General features: G+C 48.9%; 1 protein-coding gene across 1 annotated transcript in view; it reads right to left on the bottom strand.

Moving 5' to 3' along the window:
• The window catches only part of ZBTB16 (zinc finger and BTB domain containing 16), a 195,585-nt gene that overhangs the window by 60,429 nt on the left and 116,736 nt on the right, over positions 1-18,420 (bottom strand). The window contains exon 4 of the mRNA XM_067751082.1: positions 4,020-4,106. Coding sequence (XP_067607183.1) covers positions 4,020-4,106 — 87 coding nt within the window. The remainder of the gene's footprint in view (positions 1-4,019; positions 4,107-18,420) is intronic.

The raw sequence follows: 18,420 nt of genomic DNA, 5'->3' as shown, positions 1-18,420 counted from the left end.
TTCTGACTCAAACTCCAGGTTCTTTCCAATCATACCTGAAACTAATATCCTTTTTTGGAAAGTGTTGATCACTTTCAAGTCTTCACTGACTTAATAAATCCTGGAAGGGCATTGGTCCTAAGATGCCTCCTGACTTTCAAAGCTGAATCAATACCAAACTCTAAAAACAGGTTGGAATATCATTAACTGCTCTGAATTGTACACTTCAAAATAGCTAAAATGGCAGATTTTATGTATATATCTTTTACAACCGTTTTAAAATACACTAATATATCAAAAACCATTGAACTGGATACTTTAAACAGGTGAACGGTATGTAAATTATATCTCAATAAAGTTGTTTGATAAAGAAATACAGGGAGCACCTCTGTGTTGCTCACCGCCATATCCCCAGTGGGCGCCAGGCACACAGAAGGTGCTCAATGAGTGTGTGGGGTCTGCTTGTGAACAATACCCCTATCCGCTCACCGAGCAGGGACTCAGCCTTTCGCCCTGGCCCTGGCTGTGAGGGCAGCTTGCTCCCTGCTGCTGCAAGTTTAATCTGGATGGACAGAATGAAGCTGCTTGGCGAAGCTGGCTCAGATCTCGGTCTCCTCAGCTCCCCAGCTTGAATTCTCAGACTAGGATTCTTGGTTACATATGTGGTCCAGCAATAAGAAACTGGCTGGGAGCCTGGGAGACCTACGTCCTCCTCTGGCTTTGAAGATAACCAGCTCTGCAACTCCGGGCAAAATCTTGCCAAGTTCCCTTCTTTAACAAAGCCAGGGGGTCACTGGCTGGAATGACAGCTCACCTAGAAAGTTCTCCTCCTGCTGCCACAGGCCAGGGCAACACCAGCCCAAAGCCCTTGATACCAGGGCTAGGACGTATGTCTTCCACTCAGAGGGGCTGATTTTGTGAGGCAGAAGGACAAGAAGATATTGACAATAATTGTAACAGCAGCAGCAGTTGACCGATCTTCCTTCTTCCCCTCCAGTCCCTGTGGTCGCTTAGTGGCTTGTCTCCACAGATGGCTGCCCCAGTTCCTCTTCCCCTATGTGTCTGTCATTCCCCCCTGAGAAGGGGAGTCTACTCTTCCATCTTTGAATCTGGGGCTGTCCTGTGCCTGCTAAGAGCAATGAAATATGGCGGAAGTGATGCTATGTGTTTCCAGCCTAGCTTTTAAGAGGGCTGGCAGTCTCTGCTTCCTGACTCTTGGAGCCCTGAGCAGGCAGGCGAGAAGTCCAGGCTGCTCTGCTGTAGATAGAGGCCATGGGGTGGACTGGGAGGCGGATATATGAATGAGGAAGCCATCGTGGACACCCAGCCCTATCGAGCCTGCAGACGCCTCCGGTCCCAGACACCATCCGACTGCAACCAAGTGAAAACTGCCCAGCTGAGCACAGTCAACTACAGAACTGTCTGAGATAGTAACACATCGTGGCTTTAATCTACTGTTGGAGTGGTTTCTTCTACAGCAATTGATAACTGAAACATTCCTATGGTCAGTTCTCAACACAGGAACCAGGGTGATATTTTAAACCCATAAATCAAGTCATGCCATCCCCCCCTTCAACAGCTTCCAATGGACTATATTCCCCCTTTTCTATAAACGTTTGCGTGTGCAGGTATAGGCAGCTTTACTGAGACATAATTCATATACCATATAATACACAGTTCATGCTTTGAAAGTATAAAGTCGATAGGTTTTAATATATTCAGAGATGCATGACCATCACCACAATCGATTTTAGAACATTTTCATCCCGCCAAAAAGAAACCCCATACCTTGCAGTCACTCCCTATTTCCCCCCAAATCTCCCAGCCCCTGGCATTTACTAATTTACTTTCTATTTCTATAATTTGTCTATGCTGGATGTTTCATATAAGCAGAATCACACACTATGTGGCCTTTTGTGACTGGCTTCTTCCACTGAGCATGATGTTTTGAAGATTCATCCATGTTACGGAATGTGTCAATACTTCATTCCTTTTTATAGATGAATAATACCCCATGGTATGGATAAATTACATTTTGTTTATCCGTTCATCAGTAGGTGGACGTTGAGTTACCTCTACCTTTTTGACCATTGTAAATAATAATGCTGTTATGAACACTTATGTGAAAGTTTTTGTGTAGATACAGGTTTTCGCACACGTAGGGGTGGAATTGCTGGGTCACACGGTAACTGTTTAACTTTCTGAGGAGCTGCCCGACTCTCTTCCAAGGGGGCGGCAGCATTTGACGCTCCCACCAGCCGTGTGTGAGGGTTCTGACTGTCCCACATTCTCAACATCACTTCCTACTGCCAGTATTTCATTAGAGCTACATCTTGATGGGTGTCAAGTCGTATCTCACTGTGATTTTGATTTGTATTTCCCTGATGGCTAATGATGTCAAACATCTTTTCATGCGCTCAGTGACCATATGTCTATTTTTGGAGAAATGTCTATTCAGATCCTTAGCACACGTTTTATTCTGTATTTTTATTATTGAGTCCTAAGGGTTCTTTACATTTTCAAACCAAAAGTTTCTTATCAGATGTATGATTTGCAAATATTTTTGTCCCCCTCCCGAGGACTCTTGGCACATGCAGAAGAAAATCCAAATTCCTTGCCAGGGTTGAGAGACCCACCTGATTTCCAATCTCACCTCCCACCACTCTCTGCACCTCACTCCCCTCCCCTCGACCACACACTGCTCTTCGTGCTCTTCCTTGAACTTGTGAAGTTCAACACAGCCTCAGGGCTTTTGCTTGCTCCCTTTGCTCAGACCTTCTTCCCTGAAACCTTTGAATGACTCACTTCCCAACTTTAGGACTCTACTCAGATGTCTCCTCACAGAAGCCTGACCATCTGATCTAAAATACCACTTTTCTCTCTATCCTGCTATATTTTTTCTCACTAGCACTTACTATGACCTGGCATTATACTGCACAATTATTTGCGTATCCTGTCTCCCTTGGAGAATCTCAGTTCCATGAAGAATGTTATCTAAAGACCCCAACAGTGCGGAGCACATTATAGGAACTGAATAAATATTTATTAAATTAAATGCATCTACTACTATTTATTGAATGTTTATTATGAGCTAGGCATTCCCCAAAGCACTTCAAATAAAGTATCTTATTTAATCTTATTTAATTAAATATCTTATTTAATTAAATATCTTATTTAATCTCCCCCAAAAATCGATGCTATGAGGTAGGTGCCATTATTACTCCACTTTTCTAACAGACGAGGAAACCCAGATTAAGAGAGCTTGAGTAACTGATCCAAGGTCCCACAGATAGTAAGTGGCAGAATCAGGATTAAACCAGGCAGTCTAAGCCATACCACTCCTGTCCTCAGTGTTCACTTCAGCAAGTCACTTTCCTCCCTTTGAACCTCGGTTTCCTCATCTATGACATGGGAATAGCCTCCTACCTAACAAAGTTATGGAAAGACTGGACAAATGAGATCAGGTAAAGCACCGAGAACAGTGCCTGGCACCTTGTGAACGTTCAGTAACTGTGAAGCTACATTGATGATGATGATGATGATGGAGTCAGCTACCACGATGAGATGACACTGATGCCGTGAAATCACAGCAGTATCATTGTTCGTTAATATTGTTCAAACGCAACCCTGTGGACAGACTGCTTGCTTTCAGACAATGACTAGACTGTTGCAGGGGGAGGACCAGCCCACTACATGACGGTTTCAGAGTTAGTCAGCTGGGGTGCAGGTTTCCTGACCCTTCACCAAGGGACAGGGATGCTTAGATAACATCACGGGCTTCCTAAGGCCTCCACAAGAGTCTCCATGAAGATAGGATCTAAGTGGCCTATTAGAGACAGAGGTCTTGGCCTAATCCAGGGCAGCTGTTGTTCTGGGGCAAAGTCACACACATAAACTCCTGCCCAGCCAGCCCCACAAGCAACGGTAGCTGAGCATGGCACAAGCCATCCCCTCTCACAGCTCCCCTGGGGAAACAAGATACTCACGTCCATGTGCCGTCACACTGCGGAGGACCTGGGGGACGGGGATCAGTCACTCACCAGTATGGGTCTGCCTGTGTGTCTCCAGGGCATCCTCCTTCGAAAACTGGGCACCACACTGATCACAGACAAAGGCTTTGGCACCCGCTGAAAGAAAGGAGAGGCAGTTACCTTACTATCAAGAGTGATATTGCATTAGGAGAGGGCGTCGTGGGCCAAAATCTTGCAGGTGGACCCTGGGGGAGGGGGCTTAACACCTGTGAAGATCCCAAGTCAGGAATAACCCATGGTCCCAGCAGCCAGCCCAGACCCTCCTCCAAGATGTGATCACCCACCCAACTGAGCTCCGAATGCCCCCACCGAGGGCTCTCCCAGACAGAACAGGGAACAGAACCAGCATAACCAAGACAAACAGAGATGGGGTCCGGGAGCAATGCCCAAGAAGAAGGGGGATTCTGGGCGGCTGGCTCCAGGTGAGAGATGGAAAGGAGTATGTGATCCAATGAGGAGTAACGTGCCCTGTTGCCCAGATTATATTTTACAGGAAGATAGGAATTGCTGACATATCACTACCTGGATAAATCCCTAGCTCAGTGCGTCTAAAACTAAACTGTCTACCTGGCCACCTCCTGTTCCTGACCATTTAAAACCTCTGAATGACTTCCCAGTGCCTTCAGGATAAAGTCCAAACTCTACACGGTGACTCACAAAGCCCTTCTTGCACTTCTCTTTCCTGCTTCTTCTCTCTCCTCATCCTTGTTCCCTGGTCTCCAGCCCTTTGCTTCTTCACTGCAAGGTATCCAAGGATCTTTCTGTACCTCCTCTGGCTCTGACACTCCTGCCCCTCTCCCCAGCCCCACAGTACGGCTAGCCCCGCTTCATCATTCATTCCTCAGCTCCCAAACCCTTGCCCCCTGTCTGGGTGAGGCAGTCCTCCTCTGTGCTCCCACAGCACCCTGTACATTCTGGGTCACGGCCTCACCAGGGTGTCTCCTAAATGCCTGTGGCTCCGTTTCCAGCTCCCCGAGGGAGGGAATATGTCACCTCACGCACAGCTGCATCTGCCTGACACCCAGTGGGAACGTATTACTGTACATATCTATGGAATAAACGAAATCAATTCAATGCAATTCAATTTGATCAACTTTTCTGGAACCAGTGTCACGATGTGAAGATGACTTTCTACCACTTGCTAACAGTCTTCAAGGCTCTGTTATCTCGTCCAGGGGGCGCCTGTCACAAGCCTTGGCAGTTTTCCCTCAAAATGTCTTCTAGATGCATCTCTTCCACTGCATGTCGATAACCACTGCCCCTACCGAGGCCCTTGTTGGGTCATGCCCAGAATGACCCAATGACTCAGGAGAGTTGCCACACCATCAGCCACCCTCCGATCCACCCAACAGAGGCAGGTTCCTTGAAGGCCACTTGATTCCTCACGTTTCCTTGCTCAAAAAGATACCATGGCTCAAGACATGGAAGCAGCCTGAACGTCCATCAACAGAGGAATGGGTAAAGAAGATGTGGTACATATATGCAATGGAATATTACTCAGCCATAAAAAAGAATGAAATGATGCCATTTTCAGCAACACGGATAGACCTAGAGATTGTCATATCACGTGAAGTAAGTCGGACAGAGAAAGAGAAATATCGTATGATATCGCTTATATGCAGAATCTAAAAAGAAATGATACAAATACATGTATTTACAAAACAGACTCACAGCCTTAGAGAATGAACTTATGGTTACGGCGGGGAGGGGGGAAGGAAGGGAGAGTTAGGGAGTTTGGGATTGACATGTACACACTGCTCTATTTAAAAAGGATAACCAATAAGGACCTACTGTACAGCACAGGGAACTCTGCTCAGTGTTATGTGGCAGCCTGGATGGGAGGGGAGTCTGCGGGAGAATGGATACATGTGTATGTATGGCTGAGTCCCTTTGCTGTGCACCTGAAACTATCACAACATTGTTAATCGGCTATACGCCAATATAAAATTAAAAGTTAAAAAAATAATACAGTGGCTCACAATTTGCACTGATTCTAAATTCCTCTACTTGGCTTCAAGGCCTTCCATAACCTGACCCAGTTGTCTGTCCAGCTCCACTAGAAATTGTCCTCCCTGGCCCTCTGTGGGCGCCGCTTGATCCTCGGTGGGTCTCTGTGCCTGAGCAACGCCCCGCCTCATTCCTGTCTGCTCCGGTCCTAGTCCATTTCCAAGACCGGAGTACGCATGCGCCAAGCACGCCGGGCCCCTCACTGCTCTACCCTTTCTAATCTGCAGCTGCACTGCGTTCCTTTCAACACGTCTGAGCATTTCTTTAAGTGTACCTGTGTTTTAGTTTCATATCAGAGTCTTGTAAGAGACAGAACTACTTCTTCTACATATTTGTAGTAGAAAGCAGTCTAGTGCTGTTTTCAAACCATCTCAGATTTCCTGAGGCTGTGGCGTATACCAGGCATGAGGCTAAGTATTTAGGAGGTATCATTTCATTTAATCCTAACTACCTTTTTTTACTTTTTTTAAGATGTTGGGGGTTGGAGTTTTATTAATTAATTTTTTTTTTTTGCTGTGTTGGGTCTTCGTTTCTGTGCGAGGGCTTTCTCTAGTTGCGGTGAGTGGGGGCCACTCTTCATCGCGGTGCGCAGGCCTCTCACTATCACGGCCTCTCCTGTTGTGGAGCACAGGCTCCAGACGCGCAGGCTCAGTAGTTGTGGCTCACGGGCCTAGTTGCTCCGCGGCATGTGGGATCCTCCCAGACCAGGGCTCGAACCCGTGTCCCCTGCATTAGCAGGCAGATTCTCAACCACTGTGCCACCAGGGAAGCCCTCCTAACTACCTTTTAAAGGACATAGTATGATTACACCCATTTAGCAGATGAGACAACTCAAGAACAGAGAGGTTAAATAGCTTTCCCAGTGTCACACAGTAGGTAACCACAGAGGTGGATTCAAACCCAGGGAGCCTGACTTCACAGCCTTTGCTCTTAATCCCTATACCCTTCAGCCTCCCTAGGGGTCCATCTGCAAAGATGCCTCATGAATATGAAGTTGGGCTCTGAAATCCCTTTCCCCAAATAAAAAAAAATTAAAATCCAATTTATGCTTTTATACATCAAGGTTTTGTAAAATTCTATTTGGAAAAAAGGGTTCCACTACTCTTTAAATAGTTTTAAAATCTTGGCCTTGGACTATTTAGCACATTAAGGGCGAGAACTCAGAATACAAGTTGAACTAGTATAGACTTAAATACTAATAAACATTTAGGGCACTGATCTTGTCTACATTCCTAATAAGGAGCAGCATATGCCCTCTATTAGATTCTCAATAAATATCAGTTGATTAACTAAATAAATGAGTGATAAAGTGCCCCAGTAAAGATATGAAATCACTTTTCCTTAAGCGCTTTAAAAATAAATGTGGTCATTTGTCTTAGGTGGCTGGAGTTGAATTTCGCCTCAAGGCAGGGAGAATACCGTGATCCCCTCCAGGTGTCCCTACAAACTGCAGGCGTCCTAGGGCTAAGGACCTGTCAGCGGCTTCTAGAGCTTCAAAGAAAGAGCCAGGGAACTCGATGGCAAAGCAGTCACAACTTGTGTTCACACTAGAGACAGCCAAGCCACTTTCCATCCATTTATAATGGAAATGCAGCAAGCACCTCAAAGGGCAGCGGTGGGACGACTGGGGGTGGATGAAGTCGCAGCCCTGTCATAGTGAGAAACTGTCCCCAGTTCCAAATCATGAGCCAGCAATGATTTTCTGCGGATCTGTAAGGGATCGGATTTAACTGTATTTATTTCTTTATTTCTACATCCCACCGGTTCTCATGGCCCCCTAAAGAAGAAAGGGGGAGGAGGGGCCTGAGGAGGGAAGCAGGAACTGAAAAGGGGAGGGTGCCCCGTGGACTCACCATCACCATCACCATCGCCATGGCGCTGGAGCCCTGCCTCTGGGTGAGGAACCTACTCATGCCGTAGCTTCAAAGGGCTGGGCGGGAGGAGGTTTCTTAGAAGACAGCCATCCATGTGGCTGCAGGAGCATCTGCTTTAATGACTGAGAAGCAGGGAGAAAGGAAGGAGCGCAGGTAGGCAGTCAAGGGCCGGATGTACGCCATCATACAAGCTCAGATGAAGAGAAAGCAGATTAGCACACACGAGCTCGGCAAGGCTGCCGGCTTGGCCCAGGCCTGACCACATCTGGATGCCCTCAAAGTCCTCCCCGCTCCACCCCTGCCTTGCTGAAGTCACAAAGCTGAGCTGAGTGTGTGAAAGTCCCCTGTCTTCAGTGACTGTGGGTGACAACCCCCCTCCCACGCGGATACCATGGACATGGGCTCCCACGCCAGCCCCCATTCATGAAGCCTCTGCACTCCCCACCCCCACCCAGACTCCCCCCAAACCCCTAGCCCAACAGCAAGGATGGGCAGTTCCAGGACACAGGAGCCAAGCAGAGAGAGGCAGAGACACCCCCCCCCCCGCCCCCTCGCGAGGAGGCATGCGCTTTAAATTGTCTCTGTAATGGCTGGCTCAGAGGCAGAAATATTTGGCAGCCCTGAAATTAAAAGTGATAAATTTCCTCACCGAGCTCTGATCAATAATAGAGGCCTCATCTGTTAATCAATAAGACAGTCTTTGCCTGTTTACTGTGCATATGCTGTTCGCTGCTGCCTTCAGTATGATGTCAGGTTTGCATTCAGGGCAACTCAAGTGTGCGTAAACCACACCGCCATTCCCAAAATGCATTACGGTGACATCATTCAGCCACTAATATATTTATAAAGCATCAGTGCAAGGGGGTTGTGGGGGCAGGAAGGAGGTCATGCCAGTTGAACACAATGGGCACATACGGACATATCAGCTGCATTTACCACCCCCACCCCCAATATTTCCTGGGGCTCATCCTGGAGTGGGGAGAAGTCCAGGGCACGGCTCAGGGACAGACATTCCTCCCCATCTCCTTCCTACACAAACAGGATGTTTTCGGAATGTCTGTTAAGTAGATGCCAAGGGGGGTGCTTACAGCAAATGGACAAAAGAGACAAATCCCTGCCCTCAGAGAGCTTATATTCTAGAGCAGAAGGCACATTTTTAAAGGTCAAGTAAGGGACTTCCCTGGCGGTCCAGTGGTTAAGACTCTGCACTCCCACTGCAGGGGGCACGGTGTTCGATCCCTGCTCTGGGTAAGATCCCGCATGCCACACAGTGCGGCCAAAAAAAATTGTTTAATTTAAAAAATAAAAGTCAGGTAAATATAAAATAGGTGGTAATAAGCGAAAAAGAGAGAAATAAGTGAAGAGGGACAGAGAGGGCGGGGGCGTCTATTTTATATGGGATGAGCTGACATCTGAGGGGAGAACGAGAAGGTAAGCCCACTCTCTAAGAAAGCCCGGTCCAGGCAAAGGAAGAGCGGGGAGCCTGGCCGGTTGGCATAGCATGAGAGAGGGGAGAGGGAGAGATGGGGTATGGATTGCAGGGAAAGAAATTAAATAGCAAAGAGGCAGAACCACACCATGATAAAGTGGGCTAGACCCACGCATCCTCCCCAGCAATTACGGATCTGAGTGAACTAGAGGAGGTGATGGTAAGATCCAACGTGGGGAGAATTGGGTCCTGGGCCCGGCTCAGCCATTCCCTGCTGTGGACATCACACACGTCACCACACCTCAACACGCCTGTGTCCCCGTCTGTGAAATGGGAATGATCGGATCCCTCTGCCTCACTGGAGGCTGTCAGGATTGAAGGAGACAGTGGATATTAACAAACGTAAAACTTGTTAATTGCCAGGCCCTCTGTGGCTATGATATTACTAATGTTCTTTATATTTCCAGGGGCGGCGGGGGGGGGGGCAGCAGAATGTGGTTAAGAGCTCAGGATTCGGGTAAGACAGATCCCAGCCAAGCTAATCACCAGCTGTGCCCCTCAGTGAGTTGCCTCATCTCAGTGAGGCTGCGGCTCCGTCTGTAAAATGGGAACAGCGAGAGGCCGTCCCAAAGGGGTTGTGACAAGGTGGGGAAAGCGCTGGGGCCATGCATGGGGGCAGAGCCGCAGAACCCGTCAGTGGCGCTGACCATCAACCCAGCCAGGCTCGGAGCCAGGACTCCTTTCAAGAACTCCTTCGTGCAAAGTATAATTGATTTTTACTGAAATTCAGTGTACAGCTATTTGGGGGCCATTTATCTTGTGTAAAGTGAGTCTCACATTTGTAAAGACATATTTCACTATAATCGCACGCGCGCACACACACACACACACACACACACACACACACACACCCCTTGTCCTGCTAATTTAAACGTGAGTGTCTTGTTGAAGTGCAGGAAGATCTGTCATACGACCGGCGTGTCAGTATTGGCAGCTCTCCCTCCCTCCCACGGCACCCCCTCCCCCAGCTTTTACATCCGAACCTGACAAGTCCCAGGAGCCCCATTCACAGGTTCTGTGCTGCCTTATGGGCTCCTTTCCTCTTTTCTGTCTCCCCAGCAGACTGTAAGCTCTGTGAGAGCAAGGCTGGCATCTGTCTTGTCCTCTGCTCCATCCCCAATTCTCCACTCTGTGCCTGACACACAGCTGGTGCTCAATGATTGCCTGATAAACAAAGAAACCCTCGGGTAGGTTCCCGGGCACAGAACTGGCCTGGGAAGGGGGCACTGACAGGCTGTCCCCTAGGGGGTGGCAGAGTCCTTCTACACACCCTGGGTTCTCTGCTGTCCCTTTTTCAAAACTCAAGGAAATGGTCTCTGGCTGGCTCTCAGGCAGTTTGGGGGAGAAGGAAAGGAGAGCTTAGAAAGTGGAGCTGTCTGCTTCCTCTGGAGCAGGATGTCCCTTCTGTCGGCCCTCTGCTCCTCGCCCAGCCACCCAGGACTCACAGCCCCGCAGCAAACAAGCAAGCCCTCCTCCAGGACATTCAGGAGGCTCCGGTCAGCCCGAGTGGACCCTTCACGGGCTGGTAGAGGTCTGCTGAATGATCCCACTCCCAGCCCAGGCACTGAGTTCATCTGAGAGTCAGTGTTAAGGGAAAGACAGACAGACAGACAGACATTCTCGCCCTTGCCAGTCTCCCAGGGATGCTGCACCAGGGGGGAGGGGAGCAGAAGCTGCCGGACCATTCGGAATTCTCCCCTTTCCCCCTGACTTCCTGATGCCTCCAGAAAGTTAAACGGGGGCCAGAGGAAGGAGGAGGGCTCACAGCAGGTTAAGGGTGAAAAGAAAGGAGGCAGTCGCCACAGCCCACATGGAGGCTGGAGCCCGTGTAAGGCCTCCGTGTGTGGGAGCCACTCCACTCTGGGCTAAGGATCACCCTGACTCGCAGGAATCAAAGGAGAGACATGCCAGAAAAGCACTTTCAAAACCATAAAGCTTTCTATCAAATGCCCAGCATTCCAACAGCAACAGAGCTGAAATCCAGCAGAAGCATGTCAGGCAGGCTCCCCGCAGCTGTGCCCCTCCTCAGCCACTACCTCTGGCTTCTCCCCCTTGGCAGACTACAGAACCTTCCTCCCTACTAGCCTTCCTGCCCAGAAATGGGGTGGGGGGTCCCGAGCATCTAGGAAGGGGCCGAGAAGATACCGAACACAATCAGATGTGGGCTGGAGTCTCTCTGAAGTAAAGAAGGTAGAAGCCAATGAGAGCAGAAAAAAATGTCAAAATCCCTCCCCCTCCAAAACTTCTCCCACCCCCGTGCTAACAACAAGGGGGGGGGGAAGGAACCACTGAAAAAACACCTAACGTTTGCCAGCATCTGATGTTGAGTCCTGTGTCCTTTTTCTTTTAATTCCTTGAGATTTTAAAATAAACATCTTGACTGTTCTGATGAGATATGCATGCCTGCTTACATAAGGAAGTACAGAGTGTACCAAAACAGCAGACCCAAAAAAAGCATAAGCCGTCAGAACAATGAGTACAGACGCGGGCGTTTTACAACGGGCCGTGGTGTACAGTTTTATTTACAGTACCTCTTATCTGACAGAGAACAGTACACTGGCTGCCAATTCCAAAGGCCAGCACTGCGTGTTCTTTCACTCAAGGAGATGTGTACTCCCTAAGAGGAGCTGGAAGCCTGCTCTCTCTATAACACGTTCTTTCTCTCTCTCTTTCACCTTTATCAACAAAACAGAAACCGATACAAAACCAGCACCTCCATAAGATACACAGATTCAGGGGAGAGGGAAAAGGGAAAGCAGGTGGGCAGATGCGGGTTGCCTGGAAAACAAGCAGCCCTACTGATCGGCTCAGAATATGGTTCAAGGGTAGTTCTCCGTGACAACGAAGGAGGAGAAAGGTCCTCAGGGCCTGGCCTCACTACAGGATGGGGGTGGGGGGATGAACTAATGACACAGGGCCTCAATCAAAGGTAGGACTGAGAAAGCCACCAAGACAGTCTCCCGGGCCGGGCGACAGAGATCATTGAATGACTGGGGATTTCGGGCAGCAGGCTTTCCGATCTCTGGAAGTCAATTTCCCATCAATGACCTGGTAAGTGCCAGACACCTCACAACTGGCTAGAAGTCCATTCTGTAGAGGATGAGATCTTAGAATGGGTCAAAAGGAAGGGCTGAGGCATCTCTAGTCTGAGAGGCCATTTCTTAGCCTACCTAATAAACATCATACTACCAGGAGGTTCGAGGGTACCCTGGCACCCTTGGCTTTCACTGCTCCTGTTCTCATATCTCAGAAAACAGAGGTCCACCTTGTCCCTTATCCCTGCCACTCAGTTCGCAGCCCAGAGAGGCTTAGAAAACTCCTTTGTTGCCACTCTTAGCACCAGCAGGTAACCCGATAGGCTTAGAAACACAGTCCATGGCCAGCAGAAACACACACACCCAATATACAGCTGCCTAGTAGAGAAGAACCCTCATTCTGGAATCAAACAAACACAGATTCAAGTCCTGGGTTCTACCATTTCTAGCTACCACCCTGGGTAAACTAATTATCTTCTCTGGACCTGTTTCTTCACCTGTAAAACCGGGCACAGAATATCTACTTCACAGGGTTGAGTGGTGATTCATTTAAATAGTGCATGTAAAGTCTTTCCCACCATGTCCGGCATCCAGCAACTCCTCAGTAAAAGCTACTTGTCCCTAACATCATCTTTATTACCACTGCTTCCTTCCCCAGTGTCGATGTCTGAAACCCACACAGACGTCAAATGCATGCAATAAGCATATCATAACATTTAAAATATTCTCACCACCCCAGACCAAACACAAAGAGAAAAAAGGAAGGAGGAGAGACTCCCACTCTGGGTAAGTCTTCAGCAGACTTTCTCTGGGGAGTGGAAGGTAAAGAAAGGAAAATGACAATGATGGTTGTGCACCCCCAAGACACCCCCACACAAACCAACAATGTACAAGTAAAGACATGGCCCGGTCACCCTCCACTGGGAGAAGATCAAAGAAATGGCCCATCTCCCCTCAGCTCCCAACACTCACGGCCAAGTTTTGACGGGCATTATTGTCCTCCTACTGAGATGAGTGCAAACCTATTTAAGGTGAATTATTTTAAATAAAATACAAGTTGGACGGTAAATCTGTTGCAATGAAAACAACATACAAATCTTCCTGAAATCTAAGAGCGCTGATTTAGGGGTTCACCTTACCACTGCCTTTAATCCCTTTCTTGCCCAGGCAACTTTCATGATTGGCTAATCAAAGTATGGTGGGAATCAGAGCAACGGCACAAAAACCTCTCTTACCGTGGGAATGTCAGCCCTTGCTGCGATGCAGTAGACTTTCTTCCAGACACACCGTGCCCGCTCAGAGATCTCCCCGAGGTAAAGCCCTACAGCGGCTAGTGGCTAGACACGGCTTTGGGGTTCTGCCATTCACTGGTGGTATACGGGCCTGGCATCAACTTTGTGGCCTTACCTCCCTCCTTAAAATGGGGTTATCTGTCCTCCTAAGGTAGTGTGAACAAGAACCTGTATGAAGTACCTGGCACACAGTAAGTGCCTAGATAGTTATTATGATTATGGAATAATTTCACTTCGTCAAGTTGATGAGCTCCAGGAGACCAGCCTTTGGCCTGAGCCTTTAGGAACTCCGGTAATACTCCAGCCCCACAGCTCCTGGGAGAAGGTCCACCTGCAATGAGTATATGGCCCAGAAAGGTGAGACACTGCATTCTCTGGGGCTCTTGAATGCATGGGCTTCAGCTGTTTGGGACGAGAGAAGAGGCCCCCCCAGATGAGGCAGGTGGACAGCTGGCTCGAGGAGGGGTCTGCTGGCCAGCAGCACCCAGGGGCACCCAGCTTTCCTGCAGCAGCACAGACAGAAATGGACCCAGAGCCCTGACTGTCCGTGCCTGAGCTGTGTGGCCTTGGGTGAGTCACTTCATTGCCCCATCTATAAATGACAAGTTTTTAGTTGAGACCTAAGGGAGAAGAAAAGATGACAGGGTGTTGTTGGAGAAGCAGCTGGAAGCACATGGCAAAGAAGGCTAAGCATGGCTGAAAAAGGGGCTCAAATGCTTACAACCCTTGGTTATGGGACGATGGTGGCTGGATCAAGCTGGGGCTGGATCCAGCCAGGGGGTTCCCTCTCCTGGGGAAGACCTTTCTCTATCAGGCGGGCAAAGTGGGACGGACAGTCCAGACACTGAGAGAATCATTAGCCAGAGAGAGCTGGCCTGAGCCAGCGAGGCAGAGGCTGACCCCTGAGTTCCAGGGAACACCCAAGCTTTCAGGTGTTCACGGCTTCATCCTGTAGCACCGCAGTCTTGGCTTCTGTAAGAAACTAAGTAAAAAGGCCAGAAAAACCCCAGTGGGGATTTCCGCCATGATTTTACTGGATATCCCCTCAACCCTTGGTCACCAACAATCGTCTTCCTCCCTGGTCCCCACTTGAGGATTCTCAGGTGAGAGAATCACAATGGAAAGAGGGCTTTCTGCTGGCATCTAGCAGCCTCAAAGCACTTTTTGTGACCTAAGCCTTTGGCCTCCTGCTCTCAACCTCAATTACCTTGCTCCTTCTACTGAAGCAGCTCCGGAGTTCCCTGTCACGGGCCTTCACCCGAAATCTGGCATGGAGGGGACACCCCCATCCCCACCCCCCGCCTCCCAGGGTAAGGGTCATGAGTACTGCCTGGATGATGGGGAAAAGTAAAACCAGACCACTCCAGGGGTGACGGCCAGAATCAAAACCCTGCCTACCCACAATCACAAGCTGATGTTTACCACCACTCCAGTCCCCTAACATGCCCTGATACTCCCTCCAATTAAATTTTCCCTTGAGGTGCTTTCAGAGAAAAGGGAGGGCAGCCTTTTGCTCAGCCCTAACCGCATTCTGGCCTGCCCTCCCTTTCTCCTCGCAGGATCCTTCCTCCCTCACTTCTCACTGACTGAAAAGCACGCCAAGGCCTCTCACAGCCCTGGGATCTCTTTGGGATCCGTATAGAGGGAATTCCTTTATCCCCACTTCTTTCGGAATCCCCTGCTCTCTCCCAACGCCTGGCATCTTTCTCCAATTCCACTTGCAACCGTGTGTGTGTGTGTGTGTGTGTGTGTGTGTGTGTGTTTGTGTGTGTGTACTTTGTTTTTAAATTAAAACACCCCTAGGCAATCATATTTCAACAGGTGACAAGGAACAAAGCATTTCAGAGGGCTTCAAATGCTGTCACAGTGTGACAACCAGCGGGCAGTGATCTGCATACAAGTGTCTGTTGACTATTCCATTGGTTGTGACCTGTAAGAGCCCTGCAGACAGAAGCTTCTCTTCTCCTGAGAGCCCCACCAGGAAGCCATGCCACAGCCCTCACAGACATCCGGCCAGGCTGCCGGGAAGAGGCAGGATTTAGTCATTGTCAAGTCCATCCCTGGCTTTGATGTCGACAGATTCCAGCTCAGGTACCCACCAGCTGCATCAAGAGCAGAAGCAGTCTAACCTCTCTGAGCCTCGGTTTCCTCACCTGCTAAAGAGGTAATGATACATCCCTTGTATCCTACAAGGGGGACTGTGAAATTGCACAACTCCAGGGGGCACCACTCAGCCAGAAATGAGGCCACAAGCTCGTCGGGAAGTTCACATGAGATGATGCACGTGAAGGTGCCCAGCAATGGGAACTGGTGTTTGGCAACTGCACCCTAACTCTTCCCTTCCCAGGATGCTAGGGGTCCCGCAAGTGCTGCCCTGTGAGGAGGAACAACGCCGCTATTGCTGCTGCAGCACTGATGGTAATAAGAATACTGATAACTAACAGTTAGTGAACATGTATTACAAAATAAACGAGCGCCATACTAACTACTTTATGTGCCACATACCGTTTAACTCTGCCATCAATTCTAAGATTATCCCCATTTTACAGAGGTGAAAATTGAGGTTTGAAAAGCTTAGTTCACTGGTCCAAGGTCTCATAGCCAGTCAGTGTAAAGAAAGAGAAACAAACTCAATCAGGGTGACAGCATGGGAAGCCCACCTAACCATCAGGGCCTTTGATTATATAAAAGGTTAAAGAGTAAGATGTTCATATTAAGGGGAGTAGAAAAAGGTCCCAGAGGCAATGTGCTCGAGGCCTCTGCTGTTCTCCATACTCTGGCTCATCCCTGGAGGTAGGAGATTTCTCCCACAATCTCTGAGGCCACCTCCTCAGTTCATCCCTCTTCTTTAAAGAACAACCCTCCCCTCTTGGTCCAGGAATGCGCCACTGCTGTCCATCAGACAGGGCCTGGACTGATCTGGCTGTGCTGTGGACTCTGATGTACTACTCGGCCTCCGTTTCTCCACCTGTAAAATGGACATCGTGTTGCCGGCCCCCTGCCTGCCACCTAAAGCTGTTAGGGGGAGGAATGAGTTCAAGATATGAAAATGTGCAGGGCTTGACAGAAGAAAAAGGTACCACCGATCTTCAAGACTGACTTCCAATAAAACCACAGTTGGGCATATCCTTCCATGATTGGCTCCCTTCCTGGGCATTCTCCTTTTGGCTTCTAAGCCAGCAAGCTATTTTATCATAAAAAACAATCAACTGTATTCCCTTAAAGTAGAAAAATGGCCTCTCACATTGATGAATGGCAGCAAACTACAAAGAATGAAATAGACAAGGTTTTCTAGGTTGACCTTCAGTTAACCAAAAAGTCCCTTTCTTCCACCTTCCCTGAGCATCCCAGTTAATCCAGGCCCGACAGAGCAGATGCTCAGTCTTGGCTCTGAGGTCTCTCCCCTTCCCCAGCTCTGTCTGCATGTGCCCCTATAATTTGCTCTTTACTCACGGCCCAAATTAGATCCCCCCCCCCACCCCCCCCGCCGACCAAGAGCAGCAGGTAAACCCAATTAGTTTAGGGCGGAATGTGTAAATTTTAGGGTAAGTTGTCCATCCTAGACTCCAGCATTGTCAGTTACTTTAAATTCATTAATACACACACACACACACACACACACACACACACACACACACACACACACATCTTGGGGTGGGGGAAGGGTGTTCTTTAAAACCAAGGCAGAAGCAACCAATCCACAGCTTCCACTGTCACTCTAGTCTTGATGAACAGCTGGGAAAGAGGCCCATCACCTAGCTTGCCCGTCATAACACCCACCACCCCATCTCAGACCGGGGGCCCCGGGGACTGCCACTCTCCCTCCCCTTCCTCAGGCCCCTCAGTGGCACCTTGAGGCTGCCAGTCTCTCCAGGCCTGCTGTGGCTTTCAGAAAACAGAGCATTTCTATTTTTAGCACTTCTCAGCCTAATAATACTCCCCAACACCCATTCAGCTTAATCACTTTATTGAGGACGAGAAGCAGGCTCTCCAGCCCCGGTGCTTCTGATGTTAGGAAGTAGTAAAATGTTCAAACTGGTTGAAAATGACACTCATTGGTTTGCCTTTGGTGTTTCTGAAACCTTAATTGTGGCTCAGGCTGTGGATCTAAAGAAGCTTGCAGGTTTCAGAGTCTTTCTTCCTTACCCCCTGCACCATAATTGAGGTGTTACATTACAGCCACGGCATTGACAGTTCCAGGCTCAAAATTCAGGAGCCTTAAGACTCCACACTTTTCCAAACAGAAACATTGCCTGTCGCGCTTAATGCCCATTCTTAACATGAGCCATCAACCCCGCACCCCCAGGAAAAAAACCCTCGCCTTTTCTGGCTGACGTCATACAAAAAGTCCAGGCAGGGTAAATATTTCCCAGGTTAAGCCTTATTAAAGTGCATCTAACAACTAAAATGGCATCGAAGTGCTGCTTGAAAACTGGAAGGTTTGTTTGGTGTCATTAGAGGACCTGAGAATTCGGTGAGTGCAGAATACAGGCTGTTGGCAGCTCTTCCAAAACTTCAGGGTGAGCTTTTGCAAGCACGCAGTCTGTGCCGCGTGAGCTAGGGGCTGGGAGAAGTGGGCAGCCAGGAAAGGACTGGAAACAGGAAAGGACTGGAAGCTGGAATTTGACCTCCGAGGTTAAGACCAGGGGCTTTGGAGGCAGGCAGACCTGCGTTTACAGCCCCACTCTGCCTCTTCCTTGCTGGGCAATCCTG

This window comes from Pseudorca crassidens, chromosome 9 (assembly GCF_039906515.1).
Source record: "Pseudorca crassidens isolate mPseCra1 chromosome 9, mPseCra1.hap1, whole genome shotgun sequence".
Taxonomy (NCBI): Eukaryota; Metazoa; Chordata; class Mammalia; order Artiodactyla; family Delphinidae; genus Pseudorca; species Pseudorca crassidens.
The sequence above is the reverse complement of the archived record's forward strand: the minus strand, read 5'-3'. Positions and strand labels throughout refer to the sequence as shown.